The 19,349-nt window shown below is 40.4% G+C and overlaps 3 protein-coding genes across 4 annotated transcripts; all 3 read left to right on the top strand.

The window, feature by feature from the left end:
- The first annotated feature begins 7,738 nt into the window (after positions 1-7,738).
- LOC106654063 lies at positions 7,739-11,521 on the top strand. Its single transcript, XM_023458885.1, has 7 exons — positions 7,739-8,062; positions 8,132-9,534; positions 10,059-10,321; positions 10,500-10,676; positions 10,738-11,051; positions 11,137-11,314; positions 11,385-11,521. Exons 1-7 carry the CDS (start codon positions 7,739-7,741, stop codon positions 11,519-11,521), a joined length of 2,796 nt encoding a protein of 931 aa, XP_023314653.1.
- Positions 11,522-13,292: 1,771 nt separating this feature from the next.
- On the top strand, positions 13,293-15,480 carry LOC106654240 (protein DGCR14 homolog). The gene is made up of 2 exons (XM_014374018.2): positions 13,293-14,792; positions 14,866-15,480. Exons 1-2 carry the CDS (start codon positions 13,612-13,614, stop codon positions 15,137-15,139), a joined length of 1,455 nt encoding a protein of 484 aa, XP_014229504.1. The 5' UTR covers positions 13,293-13,611; the 3' UTR covers positions 15,140-15,480.
- Positions 15,481-15,621: 141 nt separating this feature from the next.
- LOC106654239 (nucleolar and coiled-body phosphoprotein 1-like) lies at positions 15,622-18,800 on the top strand. 2 transcript variants are annotated; one of them, XM_014374017.2, is made up of 4 exons: positions 15,622-16,242; positions 16,317-16,702; positions 16,878-17,279; positions 17,830-18,800. In XM_014374017.2, the coding sequence occupies exons 1-4, from the start codon at positions 15,818-15,820 to the stop codon at positions 18,354-18,356; spliced, it is 1,740 nt and encodes a 579-aa protein (XP_014229503.1). In that variant the 5' UTR covers positions 15,622-15,817; the 3' UTR covers positions 18,357-18,800. The 2 variants fall into 2 exon arrangements, with proteins under 2 accessions (XP_014229503.1, XP_023314589.1); XM_023458821.1 differs by having other exon boundaries at positions 16,919-17,279; positions 17,830-18,263.
- Positions 18,801-19,349: the final 549 nt, after the last annotated feature.

Here is a 19,349-nt window from a genome sequence, read left to right on the forward strand (position 1 = left end):
CACACAGCTCGCAACTGCAACAGCTGTGATTGATGCGTTTGCTGCACGCGTGAAAACGACAACTTATGTATATCTTACTACTAGATGCTCTCGTGTGTGTGCCGTCGTTTTCTGTAAACATATTAGTGTCTCTATACTTAAAAACGCGCCGCGTCCCCTCCCCTTCTTTTCCTTCCTCTCCTATTACTCCGTATTTCGATGCTGTGTAGCATAACGATGATAATGTCGAAACCGTACTGCGTGCCTGCAGTGCTATGTAGTTCTAGTACTTGAGACGGGCGGCCGAGTGACGGATTTTTTCGGTTTTACGAATCGTTGTGTATAGTTTTTTGGGGAGCCCCTCCTGACCGCGATTCCGCAATAAAAATCAAGCGCGAAACCATTCGAATTGATATACGCCGAACACGTGTGTTATTCAAAAGTCGCGCAATTTATGTGACGAGTCGTAGTAGTAGTGATCTAGGCCGAGATGTTCGCGGTTAAAATGCATTACGCACACCCACGAGTACGTGTACGTGTACATAGACGTAATTGATATCGTAAAGCTCAACGTCCAAAACATTATACGGTACTCTGGGGAGCTATGATACACGAGTAATATTCCGAAGCACAGTAGTATCGCTCTCGTTGCGCGAGCCGAACATACGGGTTGCGCGCGTGTTCTTTATTTATTTTTTTTTTTACTCAAAAATTACGAGCAAAAGCAGCGATTAGAAGCTGGAGAAAAAAAACATCTAATTTATGGTAAACACTTCGGGCAAGTAAATCGTATAGTAAAGCGCGTAAGTACGCGAGCCGATCGAGTCTGCGTTTCATTATCGGTCGCGATCCTTTCGCATACTGAGAAAAAAAATTCATTGATTCAATGAAACGTTTAATTGAATACAATCTATGAAATAATTCATTCATCCAACAAAATATTTAATTGTTTTCATGAAACTTTGGTAAAAACAATTAAATATTTTGTTGGATGAAATAAAAAAAGATTATTTCAATGAAATTATTTCATAGATTGTATTCAATTAAACGTTTCATTGAATCAATGAATTTTTTTTCTCAGTGCACTACTTTTCGTTCGCATTTAAACGTATAATATATATAAAAACTATGTATACGAGTGCACACGTGTGTAATAACATCGAGACACTGACGCTACAGCTATAGTAGGGCGGACTGCAACGATCGACTCGCGGCGTGACGGCCGTTAATACGCTCGTAAAATCTACACACACGATTCTTTTCGCTGCTGCTGCTGCTGATGCGACGAGTATACAGAAATGCAACTTCTTTTTTTTTTTATTCGTTACGAAAACGATCGCACATGCAGCACAAGCCGCGCAGGAAGCTTTCTTCGAACGACAGCGGCAGCAGCAGCTTCCGATGCTAGAGAGATCGCGATATTTTACGATCGCGTATCTCCTAAAGCCTTTTGGCGCGCAAAAAAGAAAGGGCGTTCGAGACTTTATGTATGAAATTTGTCTTCGTGCGCGACATATCCTTTCGAGCCTGCTTATATATATGTAGGCGAATCTTCGTTGGCACGCAATTCTATGTATTAATCGTTTGGGAAGTGTTAAGTGTCCTCCCTTTCAATTTGCCGAGTGCACACCCCCGACGACGACGATCGGAAAGATTACCAATTGCCCGAGTTTTGTTTTCACACGCGCCCACTCGAGTATTTCCCGCGATCGAAACGCATAGTAAATCGCGTACTTTATTCGTTCAACCGTCTCGAACTTACACCGCGATCATATGCGCGCGAGTATATACACATACTCGCTCGCGCCTGGAAAGCTTCGACCGAACGTGTCTCGGAGTTTTACGAGCGGACCACCCATTGGCACTTTGAAGCGTATGCTTATTCTCTCGACGTTTCGACGACAGATCGCGACCGCTCGATTCTCGGCCTCGGAGCTTTTGTCCGATCTATAATCCGTGAACTTCACAGTTGTGTTGCTACTACGCGCCCTCCCCGTTTGATTCTACGATTGGTCGAAAGTGAGACTTATCTCCCGACAAATTATCCCGACAAAGCGTCGAGTGCTGGCTTTAATTTTTATCGAATTTATGTACCCTACCTTGGCCACAACGTAAAACCGAGTATGGCAAGATTACGAATAATCGGAGAGCTTATATATCGTGCGCGATCGAGGTTTACCTCTCTTTGATCAAAGTCATACAGAAGTGGGAGGAAAAAATATTTCATCGATTTCTTCATCGCAATTTAAGGTGCCGACGCAAGCTCGTTTCGGCTCTCAAGGTTTTCATACACACACACATTTACCAAGCGATGAAATTGGCAAAAGTAAGACGCGCTGGCATCAGCAACAAAAATGCATCTCGCTCGATTTAATCAGGTTCCAGCCACGCGGTTCACGCGGAGTATAATTATATACATACGCGCGCATCTTCGACGTTATTATTTCGTCGCGTGTCAAAATAAAAAAAAAATACGATAATATCGTAGCGCCACGCGAGCACAGTCCGCCGACGCCACGATAAATCTACCCAATTTTCCGGCGTTCGTCGTCGTCGTCGTCGTCGCAGATCAAAGCGACTCGACAAATGAGTCGCGCACATAGCTGCATTATATATGGGGCAAATTTCCTGAAGTGTCCTAGCGCTCTGCCGCATGTCATTTTTTGGCCGAATCACTCAATTTCTAACTCGCTGTAAAAGTATCAAAACGCCCCTCAAAAAAATAATTAACTAATGATTTTGATAGGAAATTTCCTCAGCTTTCTGATGGCGAGGTCTGATTTTCCGGAATTTTCCATTTTCCCCTCGGAAAATGCAAGTAAACATTCAAACTCGAATATCTCGAAAAACGCCACTTTTTTTGCGTTTTTTATTGTTTCAATCGAAAGATGAGGTCTTTTTACATCGGACATGGTAGTTTTCAGAGTGTATTTTTGATGAAAACTAAGGAAAATACGGGAGGTTTTAGTTAGCGCTCGGCCGCTCAGCGCGATTTCGAGCCTTGCGCGGCTCGCTGTAACATGTAACTCGCTCTTATGACATTATGATTTGGCTAGAAAAATTATTAAACATATAGTTTCGATAGGAAATTTTGTCAGCTTTCTCATGGCGCAGTCGGATTTTTCGATAATTCACATATTCATTAGAAAAAGTAGAAAATAGACCTTGAAGTCCATTTTTTTTGGTGAAAATGAAAATTATCGAAAGATCCGACTGCACCATGAGAAAGCTGACAAAATTTCCTATCGAAACTATATGTTTAATAATTTTTCCAGCCAAATCACAATGTCATAAGAGAGAGTTACAAGTTACAGCGAGCCGCGCAAGGCTCGAAATCGCGCTGAGCGGCCGAGCGCTAACTAAAACCTCTCGTATTTTCCTTAGTTTTCATCAAAAATACACTCTGAAAACTACCATGTCCGATGTAAAAAGACCTCATCTTTCGATTGAAACAATAAAAAACACAAAAAAAGTGGCGTTTTTCGAGATATTCGAGTTTGAATGTTTACTTGCATTTTCCGAGGGGAAAATGGAAAATTCCGGAAAATCAGACCTCGCCATCAGAAAGCTGAGGAAATTTCCTATCAAAATCATTAGTTAGTTATTTTTTTGAGGGGCGTTTTGATACTTTTACAGCGAGTTAGAAATTGAGTGATTCGGCCAAAAAATGCCGTGCGGCAGAGCGCTAGGACACTTCAGGAAATTTGCCCCATATATATGGGGCGCTTCTTGTGTCTCGAGCGCGTGAACGAGCGAGAAATGAAAAAGAAGAAGAAGAAGAAAATACACACGTGTATGAGCTGCACGAATTATAATGAGCGATGTTACGCGCCTCTGCTCCAAGAGAGGCATAATATATAATATGTAGTGCACGCAGCAGCCGATCTCTCTCGCAAATACGAGGCATCGACTAATTGGCCGCGCATACGTAATATATAGCCTCTGCAACGTTCGTTAGCGGCTTTCGACTCCGTTTGCTCGCGCGCCTATGTATCATCGCGCTACGATATCTTACCCCGCAGTCGAAATGATTGACATTTTTTTGAGCTAGTTTTTGGCCAACTAGAGAATCGGAAGAGTCAAGTTTTGTACTTTTTAAGCTCGTAATGCAAGTATCTGCTCAAGCATCAATCGAGTGATATTTCTCTAGATCGTCTGATGAGACATGGCTAATGTTAATTTTAGTTTTATAATATGTCATTATTGCGGAGGTAGATACAAATACGCGCGGAGCACGACTTTTAAATTTGTACATATTTTGTAGTAGTTCAGGCGCCCATGCTATCACTAGCCATACACAATAAATAATTGGTTTAGCCAGGTAGCAGAAACATATCAATATGGGTTGATAATTGAGCTGACGCAAGCAGTTGACTTATACAAGTAATTTGACTTTGCCACTTGCAGATTTATACATTCAAAGGTACTAGCCATCTAGCGGTAGAGGTTTAAAGTGGGATTATCGTACTCAAAGTCGCTGAAAACTGGTCTAAACGTTTCAGAACACTTGAATTGTCATTTTCGGGTAATTCAAAATGCAATTAATATTTATAACACGTTCGGAAAAGAGAATTCGCAAAAAAAATCCATCAATGGTCATGTATTTTATAACGTTTTGAACGATCATTTTTCTAGTTATTAGTCCATTAATAACGTCGAACATTTCTATATCAACGGCAATTACGGTATGCTCCGATCAAAAATCTCTCGTGGATCGACCGCTGAACTTTGGCTTCCGTCTAATTTAGCCCAAACGTACAAAAAAAGTCATCGATGAACAATTGACGCATATCTCACCTTTGCACCTATATTCGCTCTATATTTTCGACAAATTGACGTATACACGATCCGCCTGCCGCGGCACCAGCTTGAGACCTCAGTCTCTCGAATATAAATCGCTTGCCAATTCGTCGCGATCGCATATGTCGTCCCGCGCGATGTTTATAATAAATACAATTTGCCCAAAGCGCAGTTAATTTATTAAATAAGCTATATAGCTGGTAGAAATATTTCAAAAGAACGAGCGATCAAAGTCAAAACACACTTGAAATAATACGAAGGCAGCCCACTGCGTTATAATAAATTCGCCCGAGCGTATAGAGAGTCGAGAGCTTCTCTAAAGCAAACGTCGAAGTCTGTCGAGCTATATACTCGGGCTCGCGCTTACGACTTTCAACACTTCATCGCTCATAAAATCCGAGAGTACGGCAACGGCAACTCTCCGCCGAGGATTTCCTACTTTGCTTTTATGCTATTAAAGAGAGAGAGAGAAGAGTATGGCAAGTGCGAGCCAAAGACTATAAGGGAAGTAAAAAGAGGCATATTTCGAGAGAGAGCTTTTTAAAGGCTGAGCAAGTACACACGCGCTCGCCGTGAATCCGTCAGCGCTTCGCCGCCGCTCGTATATACGGCTATAACAGCAGCAGCTATATATAATGTACACGTGGAACTATATACACCGGCAATCTTTTGCATCTTCGCCCACTGATCGTTAATATAGCCCAGCAGCAGCTCTTGCTGGAGTCAATGTAGCGGATGTGTTTCAGATTTTCCGACCTGCACATTTTGCACCGAATCGCTATTGATATAAGATTATCGACCCGATGGTATACATTTCAAAACTATCGTACGATTGAATTTTGGGTTCGCAATTTTTGCATATAAAAATCAGACGAGTTTCGGAAATGTTTATAATAATGGCACGTCGGAAGCGTTGCAATGTTCGCTCGAGAGCTATCGTAAATAATTTATTTATTCAAGCGCTTCCAAGTAATATAAAGTGGCAAACGCTATACAAGCAACTCTAAAAACATCATCGTCGCGGGCAGCAGAGCATCGTTTTGGCATCTCACTCAGCTCGTGCGGTATAGAAAGAGAGAGAGGGAGAGAATACGTGCTTGCAGCTTTCAAAGATCCAAGAAAGAGAAAGATATCGCAGCTGCTCCGAAGTTGGTTCGACGCTGTATATTACCATATATAATGCGAAAAAAAAATCGCCGAAAATCAAAACCAATGCTTGCAAAATTTTCAAATTATCGTATCGAGCTCGCGGCTACGAAACCGGAAACATTATACTCGAATCGTATATCACGCGTGAAATTCCACGTCCAGTTTCCACGTCTCGAGCCGAGCTCCTTACCACCGTGGCCACACCACGTGAAGATCGCTCGATTTATCATAATATTCTAAACCGCCGCTAGTAGTTGACGAGCCGCAACCATCATCTGGCCAATTAATTATCGACTATTCTAAATTTGGGCTCTCGGTACTCGTTGCGTATTGAAAGACATTAATCAGTGGGACACCACCGAACGTCACTTACACGAGTATCGGATTCTTTTTCACGCGTAGTTACGAGCATCCTTTTCCAATGAAATTTGATTGATCGCGTGCTGATATATATCTGAAGTACCGCATTGTGACTCGTTTTTAGAGTTTGAGTTTTGAACCGGTCAAAAAAGTTTATATACGCGAGTACCATAGTTATCGCGAACTTACAATTTTCTCAATATGCATAAAGTTTCAATTGCGAGAATGCAATGTTGAGAAACGATCGTCCGAGTCGTCTCGCACTGGAAGCTTTATTAGCTCCACTATCCGGCTCGGAGATATATAATAATAATACATAAGTTATAATATAGCGAGGGTGCGAGAGGTATATACACTTATAAGATGCGCGTGTGATGCTGGCAATTCTGCTTTAATACGTTCTCAATGACAGATTTACAGATTCCAGGCTCTCTACTCTCTCTTTCTTCATGCGAAAATTTTTACGTACGCAACGTCTCGGTATACCACTTCGTCTCTCTTTGGATCTCTCGACTTTTTTTTCTGTTTATTTTTCACCTCGCACTTTTAATCACTCTGTCGTGGCCTCTTTTATTATTTACGCACTTTACGCGTCGTATAATACCTTTGGCTATTCGCTCGTGCATTTGAACTTGCAGCTCGACTCCTCTCGTGTTTTGCTCCTTTTTTTCGTATATACATCGAGACGCGCGTATTCGTCGTCGCATTTTGGGCCATTTGCGCTTCTTCTCCTTCTATTTTTTTTCTCTCTCTTCCTTTGACTAAGTTATGTTATGACGAGAGCTCCGGGCAGATCGCTCGTGCGCGTGTATATACTTGGCTCGTCAAATCGCACCTCCGACACTCGCTCGGGTTTACTAGATCTTTTCTTTTTTTCTTCTTTTTTTTTTTTTGTATCATCCGCCGCTTCACTCATCGACGCTGTTATCCCTTCGAAGAGTCTTTTTTTTCTGGTCATGCTCATCGCTCGACTCTTAGACTGTATAAATATATACATAATTGACGCGTGCCACGCGTCCGTATAGCAATTCGGCGCATCGGATTTCACGATCGCGTTCGGCTTGTCTAAGTACACTAGATCGAACGAGTCGTATAATGTATCGATTGGATGTGACATCGACCCATGATAGTCGCATTTTTATTGATTTTCGATCGCTATATAATAAACAACCCCATGTGAGAATATTCAGTATTGACCGACTGGTCCGATATCGGTTCAAACCTGGCGCCATACAACAATATGCCAGTATTCCCAACGTATTGTTCCCAAATCGGTATGAAAGTACGGGCCAATGTTGACTGACAATTACTCGACCAACATCGTTTACCAGTTTTTTATCGTCAAACTTCGGGTTTCTCGTTAACAAAACAACACGTGCATCCTATGACACTTATAAACATAACCCATTGTAGAATTTGTTAAAGTGATAGTTTCTCTTGAGTAAAAAAAATGTTCACAAGTTACTATCACGTAAAAAAATTTAGAGCTTTAAAAAGAAAAAAGTGCTCAAGTACAAATAGTTCGTTGTGTAGTGAAGAATCGAAGGAAGTAGTTGCGTGCAATAAGTTTAACGAGCCGTGTGTTTTTGAGCCACCACTACAACATGAACTGCCCGAAGAAATCTTGGATAATCAACATGAAAGTATAGAAGCACATGACGACCGAGTTGAAAGCTCCGAATCAGCAGGCTCAACAACTACATTTGATTCGTCAAGTAGCAGTCAAACTTCAAGTTTAAATGAAGAAGATGAGTCATCAAAAAGCAACAATGAGGTTAATTTTTTAGCTTTATTTATACATTTCTGATAGCAAATGAATGTAAATTTTTTTATTTATATACAGATGCACTTAGAAAATTATTCTGAAAATTCGACTCTCAAAGAAAAGCTTCAGATGTGGGCAATGAACAACATATTTACTTTGAGAAATTCAGTAATAACCGAATTGTTGCATTTACTTCACGATCAAGTCAAAGAAAAGTTACCTCTTCGAGCGGAAACATTATTAAAAACTAAAAAATGTTCAAACACAGTCATTATTGTACCGACAGCGAAAGGTAATAATGGATTATATACATACTTCGGTATTGAAAAAATTTTGTTACTAATGCTAGAGAATAGTGAATACGACGATGAAAAAATTGAGCTTCTAGTTAATATAGATGGTATGAGTCCTTACAAAAACTCTAGCAAACAATTTTGGCCGATTTTGATTCGAGTTTTGCACCGAGAATTTACATGTACTCCTGCTGCAGTAGCTTTATATTGTGGAGATTCAAAACCAAAATTTATGGAAGATTTATTAGATGATTTTGTTAACGAAGCTGCTCATCTTATTACAAACGGTTTGAAAACGCCTACGAAAAATTATATTTTCAATTTAAAAGGATTTTCTTGTGATACACCAGCGAGAGCTGCAATCAAGTATGTGAAAGGCCACGGAGGATTTTATGCTTGTGAGCGATGCGATACAAAAGGTAGAAGTGTAGACAAGAGGCGCATATACGATATCGTTGGTAAAAATGAGCGTTCAAAAGACTCGTTTTTGAATAAAAGTCAACCCGAGCATCATAAACCCGATGTTACTTCTCCTTTAGTAAGGATTCCTGGCTTCGACCCTGTAAGGCAGGTATTTTTGGAACCCATGCACTTGTTTCATTTGGGGGTTATGAAGTCAATTTTCGAAAAATTCGTTGATGGAAATAAAAGGACAAAACTAAATTCAAGGCAAAAGAAACATTTAGAAGAGATTTTGGCAGAAATAGAACTTGGGATGACTCAAGAGTTTCAGAGAAAAAAATTCAACTTAAAAGATTATGTTCACTGGAAAGCCACTCAATACGGCTTTCTTTTATGTTACACGTTGCCCATGTTGTTTGAAAGATTTATTTCCAAAGCCATGTATAAATTTTTACTGCTACTGTTTGTTGCCTGCCGAATTTTGTTCAACGAGCAGCTTGCTTTGACATACGCCGATTTTGCTGATACATTGCTCAAAGGTTTTTTTAAGATTATGCCGACGATGTTTGGTAAAAGCTCGCAGGTGATGAATTTTCACAATTTAAATCATGTGGCTGCTGATGTCAAGTATGTTGGTCTGCCTTTATCGTCGTTTTCAGCCTACGCTTTTGAAAACTGTTTAGGCCAGATAAGCAAGTTGATTAGGACTCCTAATAATCCCCTCAGCCAAGTTACTCGGAGATTATTTGAAATGCAACAATTGGGAAAAAAATTTATTGACAAGCGGTACGTTTTCAGTCGAATCTTAAAAAAAAACGTAGCTTCTTCCAAATATTTAACGAGTGAAGAGACAGATTGTGAGTTGCTGGAGTTTCGGTTCAAAGATAATATAATTCGCTGCATCAAACCAGATAATGTGGTCTTATTAAGCAATGGAAATTTGTTAGAAATAAAGGAGCTTTATTATGAAGAAAAAAAGCTCAAGATGAAAGCAAGTAAATTTTACACTGAAAACGCATTCGATTTCCCCATTGCATCTTCAGCTGTAGGAGTATATCTCGTGAAAAAAAGCTCAAAAAAAGAAAATATTTACTCGTGCGATGATATATTGAAAAAATGTATAAAACTAAATATTGATAACAAAACTTATATTTTTGAATTATTACATATGTAAAATTCAGTACACTGTTAATAATATATTCCGTCGGCTGTATAATTGATATACAGTTGATGAAATAAGTATATATTATTTCTGATTTGTTTGTTTCTACGATTTCTGTTTTGTTATTCATTTATGTTACATAACCCAGTTGTTCATTAACCGTCAAAGCGAAAATGTCACTGAAAGAAAATAGTAAGTTTGCTGTCGTAGTTTTCAAAAATTGGGAAAATCCCAATGGATTAAAATCTACCGAGCTAGTACCAGTTTCTTGGCTAAGCTATGAAGACTCGGGATGGTTTTGCGTTTATCCTGACGAAAAAGACTATCCAAAATTGGAAAAATGGATTCGAGAAGAAAAAAAACCAGGAGCGAAATGGGTTCGATATGAAGTAGATGTGCTTAAGGAAGCGAGTAAGTTATTTTCAAATTCATTATCAATCGCTTCATTAATCTATCGTTAAAAAAAGATTTAGAGCGCTTCACGCAACTCGTGATTTTTTCATTTCAATGCGATATTTGCTTTTTCAGTTATAACCTTAGACGATAATTTCGGGCGTTTAAAATCAATTCATGATTTATTGATTTTCAGAAAATCATGAGCAAGGAGTCAAACGATTAAGAAAATCCTTTGAAACCGCGAACATCAGTTCTACTGACAACGATGAAGATGGAGCAGAAAATGTTGTTGTGGATCCTCCTCAAATCATTATCGATGAGTCGTCACTTGCAGGGTTTTTTGCTGGCTTAGAAGCCGATGCAAATTCAGGTAAATTTATGTTCAATGATTATTCTAGAGCTTATTGTTTTTTAAATAAAATTTGTCATAGGTGCACCTGAATTTAAAAAAAATACGTCCTCGCGGGAAAGCTCATCATGTGAACCGCCTTCAAGCAAACGCATGCGTTTGGACCCAGAAATTTTCGCAACAAAAAAAGATATCGAGGAGATAGAAAAGGGGATCAAAAAGAACATTAAAAAAATGCAAGAAAGCATCTTGTACGATATAAAAGAGTTCATTAAGCTGCAAACTCTGAACGCTCCACAACTGCTTGATCTTCCGGCGATGCCATTTGATGATTTGGTACCATTTGTACAATTTGAAGACGAGTTGAAAAATAATCCGGCAAAAAGAGATGCATTGGTAAAGACAAACATTTTTTTAAAAACTAGTTTTCCTAATATACAATTCTCGGTGTAAATCACAATATTATATTTGTATTTTTTAGACGTTGCGATTGCAAAGAATCGCCAACGGAGAGACTGATTTTAAAATTGCCCTAAAAAAATGTTTGGAACTAATATTAGTAAAAAAAGTTCAACTATTGTACAGCGGATGTGGGAAACCGGTGCGAGGCGTCGCTAAAAAAAATTTCAGCATGACGCAAACTTACAAATGCATAAGCGGTAAAATTTAATTCAACTCAATTTTTTGTAATTGTTGCTGAATCGTTTAATTTTTTTAATATTTTTTCAGTGGTCATAGAAAATCATTATAGGATCGACCAGAGTATCGTGAAGTCGAAGACATCCAGGTGGTTTTCTGGAGCTCCTGACAGAGAAGGAGGCAGAACAGAGCGGAGCAGTGCGAACAATGCCGTTCGAGAAAGCTAAATGCATAATTTATATGTTCTTTCGTTAAAATGTTTATCTTAAACTGAAATATTGAATTTTGAAGTTTCGAAGTTATAAGTTTTATAAATAAAGCTATTTAAATATTAATAAATTTATTTATCTTTTATTGACTAAAAAAATAATATATTCTTGTACAAACATTTTAAAACTCGGGCTCTATTATTGTTGATGGATTGAAAAAATTATAGCTCAGCATTCTCCTACTCGGCTTGTCAGGAGCAAACAACGGTAAGCTGTATCGTACCAATATCAGTCCCCAAAGTAAGATCGCGATTATCAAACCAATATTGTTGGTACACCGGAACGTTACCGATTGCCAATATCGGCGCTTGAACGTTCAATACTGGTTTAACATTGGGCCGGCAGAACATTCTCACATGGGACGTCCACAAGCATTAGAGTCGAAGGTAAAATTGTCGAGGCAAAAAATCGGCAAACGCATATCGCATGGAGCTTTTGCCATGAAAAAGACGACTTCATTAGATTTTATTTTTAGAGCTAACGTCCTCCTAATTTTTTTATTTATAATAAGCAACGCGCACGTGTGCTCACGCGGATGATCGATATAAATACAAGAATATACGGGCAATTATGCTCGAGACCGAGGAATTTTTTTCCTCGCGTACGTAGGCGCAGACGCTCGTTCGTTCATTGTCTGTCTTCGCCCCGCGGCACAGACGCCATCGGAGAGAAAAAGAGAATTTTTTTCTTCTTTTGTAACTTTTTTCAAGTTGTAACGCGTGCGAGTCCACGCACACGAGAACGCGACGATTGACATCTTCCTCCATCCCTATATACACTTTTCCGTGTCGTTGCGTATTATCGAGTTGTTAAAAAACGATTTTTCATCCAGTTAATCGATCCGTAATGTATTAATCATTCGAGCGTCGAGTGGGCGCATCGTTCAATTTGTTTGTCATTTATCGGGCCCATTTGCATCTTTTCCCCGATGCATCGAAAGCTCGCGTGGAGCTTGCAAGAGACGACGACTCGCGAGTCCAATTGCAAATTGATTTTCTTTTGCCTTTACTTTTTTTCAATCTCACGAATGTAAAGATACGGAGAGGAGAGCCATGTTTTTGGCTCGGCGAGTCGAGTAAGCTCTTGTGCGCGAGTACGAGAGTTTCGAAATAAAAAAAAAAACCAACGAATGTACGGCTCTCTGCGCCGTTGTTTACGTATTCGCGATTTATGCAATGTGCAGACTGAAGCACTTCTGGCAAAAATCGTTTTCATAACTTTGCTGCCGATCGACCGATGCAAGTGTGTTTATTGGTCAACGGTATTATATGGGCGCAGCGTTATAAAGCTTGGAAATCCATTTATAACTTTTGATATTTTCGCTCGATTGTGCCGTATGAGCATCGAGAAATTAAAAAATCACCATTACACTTTGATCTCCGTGTTTTTTTTTTTTTTTTTTTTTTTTTTTTTTTAACAAAAATAGTTTCAAACAATTTTTCTTTTCAAAATAATGCTAGAAATCTTATGCTTGTTTCGCTTGAAAACCATTTGAGGCAGCTAAAATGAAATAAGGATAAAGCTCAATTGAAATCGGTTGAAAAAGAAACTTATTTTAGTTTAAACAACAATTTTTAATTTATTCAAACTTGGTCGATTTTACATGATATTTTTGTCTGTATGACATAGCACTATAAAATCAATCGAATGTTACAATTTATTAAAAAACATTATTTTACTCATTGTAACATTTACATTTTATATTCATTTTATTGATTTTATTGAAATGTTATGCCTTTGATTATCACATGACAGATGTTACTGCAGTCTGGTCTGCAACGCCACTCATTGAACAACCTGAAATTTAAATGACGCATGTCTTGCGCAGTACTCGATGCGCAATGTAGACTTTACCGAGCAGACGACAGTCCACGCATTACAAATTAACCCTTATGTTTTGGTTAGTTGCGAGTTGTGATTGATAATGCGTATTTCGTAGTGTTGCATATTCTTGATAAAAAAAACTTGATTCTCGTTTAAAACGATTGAAATCGTGTGTGTTGACATTCGCAGTTTAAAACAGAAAGATACAAACTTGAAGAATCATCATGTATTCGCCGTCGTTGAGCTCTGAACCAAGCTCGCCGAGCATGACACCTGGCTCTGCTGCACTTGAAAAAGTGAAAAATCTGAAAGATCTGTCAGTTTTTAAAACACCTATTGGTCGCGCAGTGAGAAAAAAGAAAGTGGTTTACGACGAAGACACTTATATCGAAAAAATAGGAGAAATTATTGAAAGAGACTTCTTTCCAGACCTGGAAAAACTCAGAGCTCAAAATGAATTTCTCGATGCAGAAGGACAAAATGATGTCAAAAAAATGAGAGAGCTCTTTGAAAAGTATAGCTTTGGAGGACCCAGAACTGAACGTTTACCCAGTCCTGCAACGTTCGATACTCCAGCTCATGGTGAAAATACTAGCGATACGCCTTGCTCGATTGCATCCAGACAGTCCAATGCGAGTAGTTGTAAATCTGAAAAGAAAGAAAAAAAGCTCAAATTGGATGAATTTTTGGCTGTAAGTACAAGCGAAGATAATGCAAGCTTTGAAGACATTCTTGCTGAAAATGAAAAAAAACACAGGTTAAATAATGCTTGGCTTTATAAAAATGAGGCTGCTCTTGCAATTGAAAATGGTAGTAGTCAAACCTTAGCCATAGAAAATGGTCCAAGTCAAAAATCAATTAAGCCAAACGTTGATACATGGGCCTACAAAAATAAAAATTACATTATGTACATACCAGATGGAGTTGAATTAACTCTAGAAGAGCAAGTTGAACTTGCTAAAAAAAAGCAAGAAATAGTTCACACAAGTACCAGACTAAAACATAATCCATTCAATGAACAACAAAATAAAGAAGCAATCAGTGAGATTGCTAAATGCCAGTCTAAAGCTAACGATGGAAAAATTGGAGTTGATGGAAAAGAAATAATTAGAACCGATACTCCTAGAGTTAACGGGTACTCTATATTAGGTACTCCGTTACCAAGTCCAATGCCTGATGGAATAACAGACAGTCCCATCATGACTTGGGGTCAAATCGAAGGTACTCCTTTCCGATTGGATGGTGGAGATACTCCTCTGTTACATGCGAGTCAAGGACCTTCTTTCAAAATAGCAGAACCACCAAAACGTGAAAAAATAGCCATGCGTTTGGCAGAGAAAGCTGGAGAAAGAAACAGAGATAAAAAATTGAAAGCTCTGGATGCTGCTAGAAAATCATTTGCAACGTAAATATCTTTGACTCATTGATGTATCGTTTTGTAAGCAAATATATTCATTAAATAATTTTTCTTTTTACAGACCGTCTCCGAGATCAACAATAGACAGACTGAATAGTATATCACCAGCTGCAAGAAGATTGGCAACTCAGAAGCTACGCGTACCTATAACTCCATCTCCACAAAGAACTCCCATGAAGTCTCCTCTAGTAAGGATCAGGACACCGAACACTCCTAGAGTGAACACTCCAGGATCGAATAGGCATGGAATTGGAGCAAAGATCCAAACACCTATTTTGACAGATAATTTGTTGAATTTACCACAGAGACAGCGAGCCGCTGATTTCTTTAAATAATAGTCGTCTGTATTACTAATTTTAAGTATGTAAATACTTTGTACATATTTGATCTCTGCGTACCGAGAGATATATTTTTTGTATCCTACGAAAACGATTCTATTGTCAAGCGAAAATAAAAGTTGTGAAAGGAAATACTTTCAAATGCCTAAAAAATGTATATTTTGCTGATTAGAATCATGTAAAAGTTTGACCCTATTAATATAAAGTGAAAACAGTTGTGTAAAATCCGATCGAGGACACGGGCGAGAAATTTGTATGTTAAACGAGTTGGCACGCATCCACGAATGAAATCGATGTTGCACCCGGTATACAAGTCAGCGAACGAATCTCATTACAATCGACGTCTAATCGAATCTCTAATCGGAGCCAACACATATTATAACGAAAAAATCATCGAGCGCGCTCGTGTAACAAACACAAAATAAACGAAAAAGCTCAATGAACCTCCTCGTCGAATGTTGATCTCTCGCGGGCAAAACATCGGCCGATCGACAGGCGGAAGTGTCGCGGGTGTTTGGCCCGTCGCATCCGCTCTCGGTTCTCTCTCGGCGATTACGCCTGCGCTCGGATAATCGACCGCCGCCGTCATTCTCGATCAGTGTGAAATGAAACATCGTGTGTCTCGTTGATTATCAATATAATACAATCGTGTAACAAAGTCGCAATCGTTTTCTAATGAGGGCCTCCACGATTCGCAATCTCTCGCTGCTCTGTTGCCTCGTCGTCTTCGTTTGCGGCACATCGTCGGAAAAAGTATGCAACTGCGAGCACTGTCGGTGCGCGGCCAACGCGGCCACCAGTAGTGCCGGTGCTAGTGCAGGTGTGGGTGGTGGTGCGGTGGTCCAAGTGTCAAATTTACCACCGCCTGCAGCGACGAAGGTCGCTTACGTCGCCGACGAGGTGCTCAGCAGCTTTCCCACGTGCAAAGACTGCGGAGAGTATCATCATCATCAGCAGCATCATCATCAGCCGCGGCCGAGAAGTAACAATGATCATTCGAGTGCTCAGATTTATCGCCAAGAGGCTGCTCGTCGAGTCTCGGAGCCGTGCAGATGCCAGCTCAAGGTTGGCAATGGCAACGAGCTGCGCACGACCATCAGGTAAACGCAAAGCCTTTTGTATCCCCGAGCTTCGTCGACCTTATTTTGCTGACTCTGTGCGACTTTTTTCTCAGGCTCGAGCCCGCTCAACAACAAGAGGCCGTGACGAAGATCGTTCTACCCAAGAGCAGCTCGCCGAAATCCGAGCAGATCTCGAGCGTCTCGGTCGTTCCGTCCAACGTCGCTCGAATGGCCAAGAAGAAGGAGCTACTGAAGAAAGAATCGGAGACGACGTTGAAGCCGGTCGTGATCGATTTCGAGCAGTTGCAAAAATTGTTGACGAGCGGATCGTTGACCAACAACAACAACGCAGCCAGTGACAAAGACAAGCGAATGCCGACTCCCATAATATTGTACGTGGTCGCGGCGCCCAATGCCATTACGCTCGAAAAGTCCAAGCCGATCGAAGCTGCCAAGGGAATGAGCGAACCGATCTCGGAACCGGCGACGACTACGAAAGGTACCATTGATTTTTAGTTATCGCGCATGATGTACACCGTAACGATTACCGAATTTTCTCGCATATAATCCATTATTTTTAAAACGATCTGCACTCGGGAAGTAATATTTTATTATCAATTCAAATGAATCTCGGTATATGTGTAACATGAATTCTGGTATAAATCATTGAAAAGCGAGAGCGAATAATGACTCGGAGCCATTGCGCATGACGCAGCTCGCCGGCCGGACCAGCACCCAAGGGTTCGCAAAGAAATTCCGTCGATCGCCAAATCTGCGACAGCGCCGCTTGGACGAGTCCACCCGGGCGTCAAGCACAGCCGTGCCAACAGCCATAAAGGCATCAAAAATCTCCTTAAAAACAACAACAACCACAACAACAACAACATCGGCTCCGCCGCAGCGATCGCCACCACGACCTCTCGGCCAGTGGCTGCGCGGACTAAGGCAGTTGGCGGAATCGTCAACAACGGTGCCGAGCGAGTCAAGCAGCAGCGACGTCGTCACGGAAAGGAGCAAAAGATGGATCAAGAATCCGACAAACGGCCACGCGGCGCCCGTACGACCACCACCTCCAGGTAAATACAAAGAGAAAAATTTTTTTTTAACGAAGCTTCGTTTCATTCGAGTTTGCATACGCCGCCGTGACATACACACACGCCGCGGTCATAATAATTAACGTTGTGTGTATAAATATCGCGGCTTTGTGTATTTTTAAATCGAGCCGCGCGACAACGACGATACACCGTACGTCGCGCATTTTATTTATAAAACATATAAGCGCGCGAGTTTCGAGGAAATAAAAATGCGCGCGCGCGACTCGAATTAGTGCTGTAACAGCTAAAAATCGGCGCGCGGGAAAATTCCGCGCGCTTAATAATGCACGATATTAAAAAAATGAAAAGAAAAAAAGACCGGGAAAATTGCAGAGCGAGGATGATACAAATTGCAATATTTCTGCGATCGACAAATGTAATTCATGCATATGACAATGATAGCGAGCTACTTTTTTGCAAAGTAAGCTAGAGTAGTAGCTAGCAACTACTCATTTGCGAGATGGAACGCGTAGTTTTTTTTTCTCGGAAAACGTTGCACGACGATTAATACTACGACTCGTTTATATTGCAGCCCGATCGCCAGCCGCAAGCAAAAAAGTCCCCAAAAAGACCTTCCGGCGTATCAACGGCTCGGAGCAGCAACCAAGGCAGCAGCAGCAGCAGCCGTTAGAAGGCCCCGACACCCGACTGACTCTATCGTCCTTGGAAAAGAGCTTTACAGCGGCGGCGGTGGCCAAGAAAAAGAAAACGGCGAGTCTGAAGAAGAGACTGTCCCCGCAGCTGGCACAGAAGTCCGCGAAGCAAGAGGAACCAGTAGCAGCAGCACCGAAAAGCCCGTCAAAGCCAGCCTCCTCGAGCGCATCAAAGCTCGCGTCAGACGACAGCAGCACGAGCGACTCCCTTGACACTTCAGATCTGCAGCAGAGACGCTACAAGCTCGTGCGCCGTCATCTGTCGAGCCGTGGCCAGAACAACGACTACTGGATCATGAGGATACCCAAGCGCAACGAGTCCACCTTCGCCACGGTCATCGCCGACGCGGCCAATTTCGTCGCCAAGCTCTTCTCCAACGGCCGAAGGTCCTACGACCGTGACTGAGAGCTGATCGGGCTCTCGACGATGAAATACTCCCAACCCCTAGATATTTTTCTATGAATGTTATTTTTTGTACTCGAATAGAATATAGCCACGATGCGCAATGAAATAAACAGCTACTTTGAAATATAAAACGATCGATTTGCAATTCAAATACCTTGCCGAACGATATACGCACCGTCTGAATCATCGCGCTCGTTTGCATGTATATTTACAGCGACACTTTCTGTTAAATTCGATCTATTTTCTGTACAATAGTTTTTATTACGATCTATTTTTTAAATAAATATTTTTACAAATCTCGTTATAAAGAATTGAGATCACTTTTTTTCATACTTATAAATCTATCCTAACGATGTTTCGATCGAGTAAATGTTCAAAAATTAAGTTCACAGAGCGAAAATTATGACCACATTTATGACTTCTTAATCTATACGCAACTGAGTTGAATGTTAACTATTTATTAGGCTGCTCTTGAAATGAACTAATTATTAAAAATTATCAGAATGAAAATTAAAGCAATCAAATTAGTATATTATGTAACAAATGCGTGAAGAAAATGGCCCCTGGAAAAAGACTCCTGGTGAGTCATCCTACTCACGCACTAGTTGCATACCATATTTTTTAATATTTCGCGTGTAAAATGTGGTTTTGTATCACTGAAAGATTAGCAAAACCCCATTTTACGCACGGAGTGTTAAAAAATACTTGATGTTTGAGATTAGTCCGATGTACGAGTGGATAGATAAAATATGTAACAACGAGGCGAAAAAAAATAAAGCTAAATACTCTCATTTTAATCATTTAAACGATCAAACCATTTCAATAATAAATCAAGTAAAAAATGATCCACGAGCTTACAAGTCGATCGACGATCGAAGTCAAACACACGCACGAATGCCGCCGCACTTACCTGCACCATGACTCGCGTATCGGCCACGATCGATCCCGCGGGCTAACTAACTAATTCGAGCGTCGAACGGCGCATTTTCCAAC

This window comes from Trichogramma pretiosum, unplaced genomic scaffold (genome assembly GCF_000599845.2).
Source record: "Trichogramma pretiosum strain Unisexual culture from Peru unplaced genomic scaffold, Tpre_2.0 scaffold25, whole genome shotgun sequence".
NCBI lineage: Eukaryota > Metazoa > Arthropoda > Insecta > Hymenoptera > Trichogrammatidae > Trichogramma > Trichogramma pretiosum.

Coding starts and splice junctions, on each gene's coding strand:
- LOC106654063 (XM_023458885.1), top strand. CDS start 7,739: ATGTTCACAAGTTACTATCACGTAAAAAAATTTAGAGCTTTAAAAAGA. Junction 9,535..10,058: donor AAAAAATTTATTGACAAGCG/GTACGTTTTCAG, acceptor TACATAACCCAG/TTGTTCATTAACCGTCAAAG. Junction 11,315..11,384: donor AACTTACAAATGCATAAGCG/GTAAAATTTAAT, acceptor ATATTTTTTCAG/TGGTCATAGAAAATCATTAT.
- LOC106654240 (XM_014374018.2), top strand. CDS start 13,612: ATGTATTCGCCGTCGTTGAGCTCTGAACCAAGCTCGCCGAGCATGACA. Junction 14,793..14,865: donor GCTAGAAAATCATTTGCAAC/GTAAATATCTTT, acceptor TTCTTTTTACAG/ACCGTCTCCGAGATCAACAA.
- LOC106654239 (XM_014374017.2), top strand. CDS start 15,818: ATGAGGGCCTCCACGATTCGCAATCTCTCGCTGCTCTGTTGCCTCGTC. Junction 16,243..16,316: donor GAGCTGCGCACGACCATCAG/GTAAACGCAAAG, acceptor CTTTTTTCTCAG/GCTCGAGCCCGCTCAACAAC. Junction 16,703..16,877: donor ACCGGCGACGACTACGAAAG/GTACCATTGATT, acceptor ATCATTGAAAAG/CGAGAGCGAATAATGACTCG.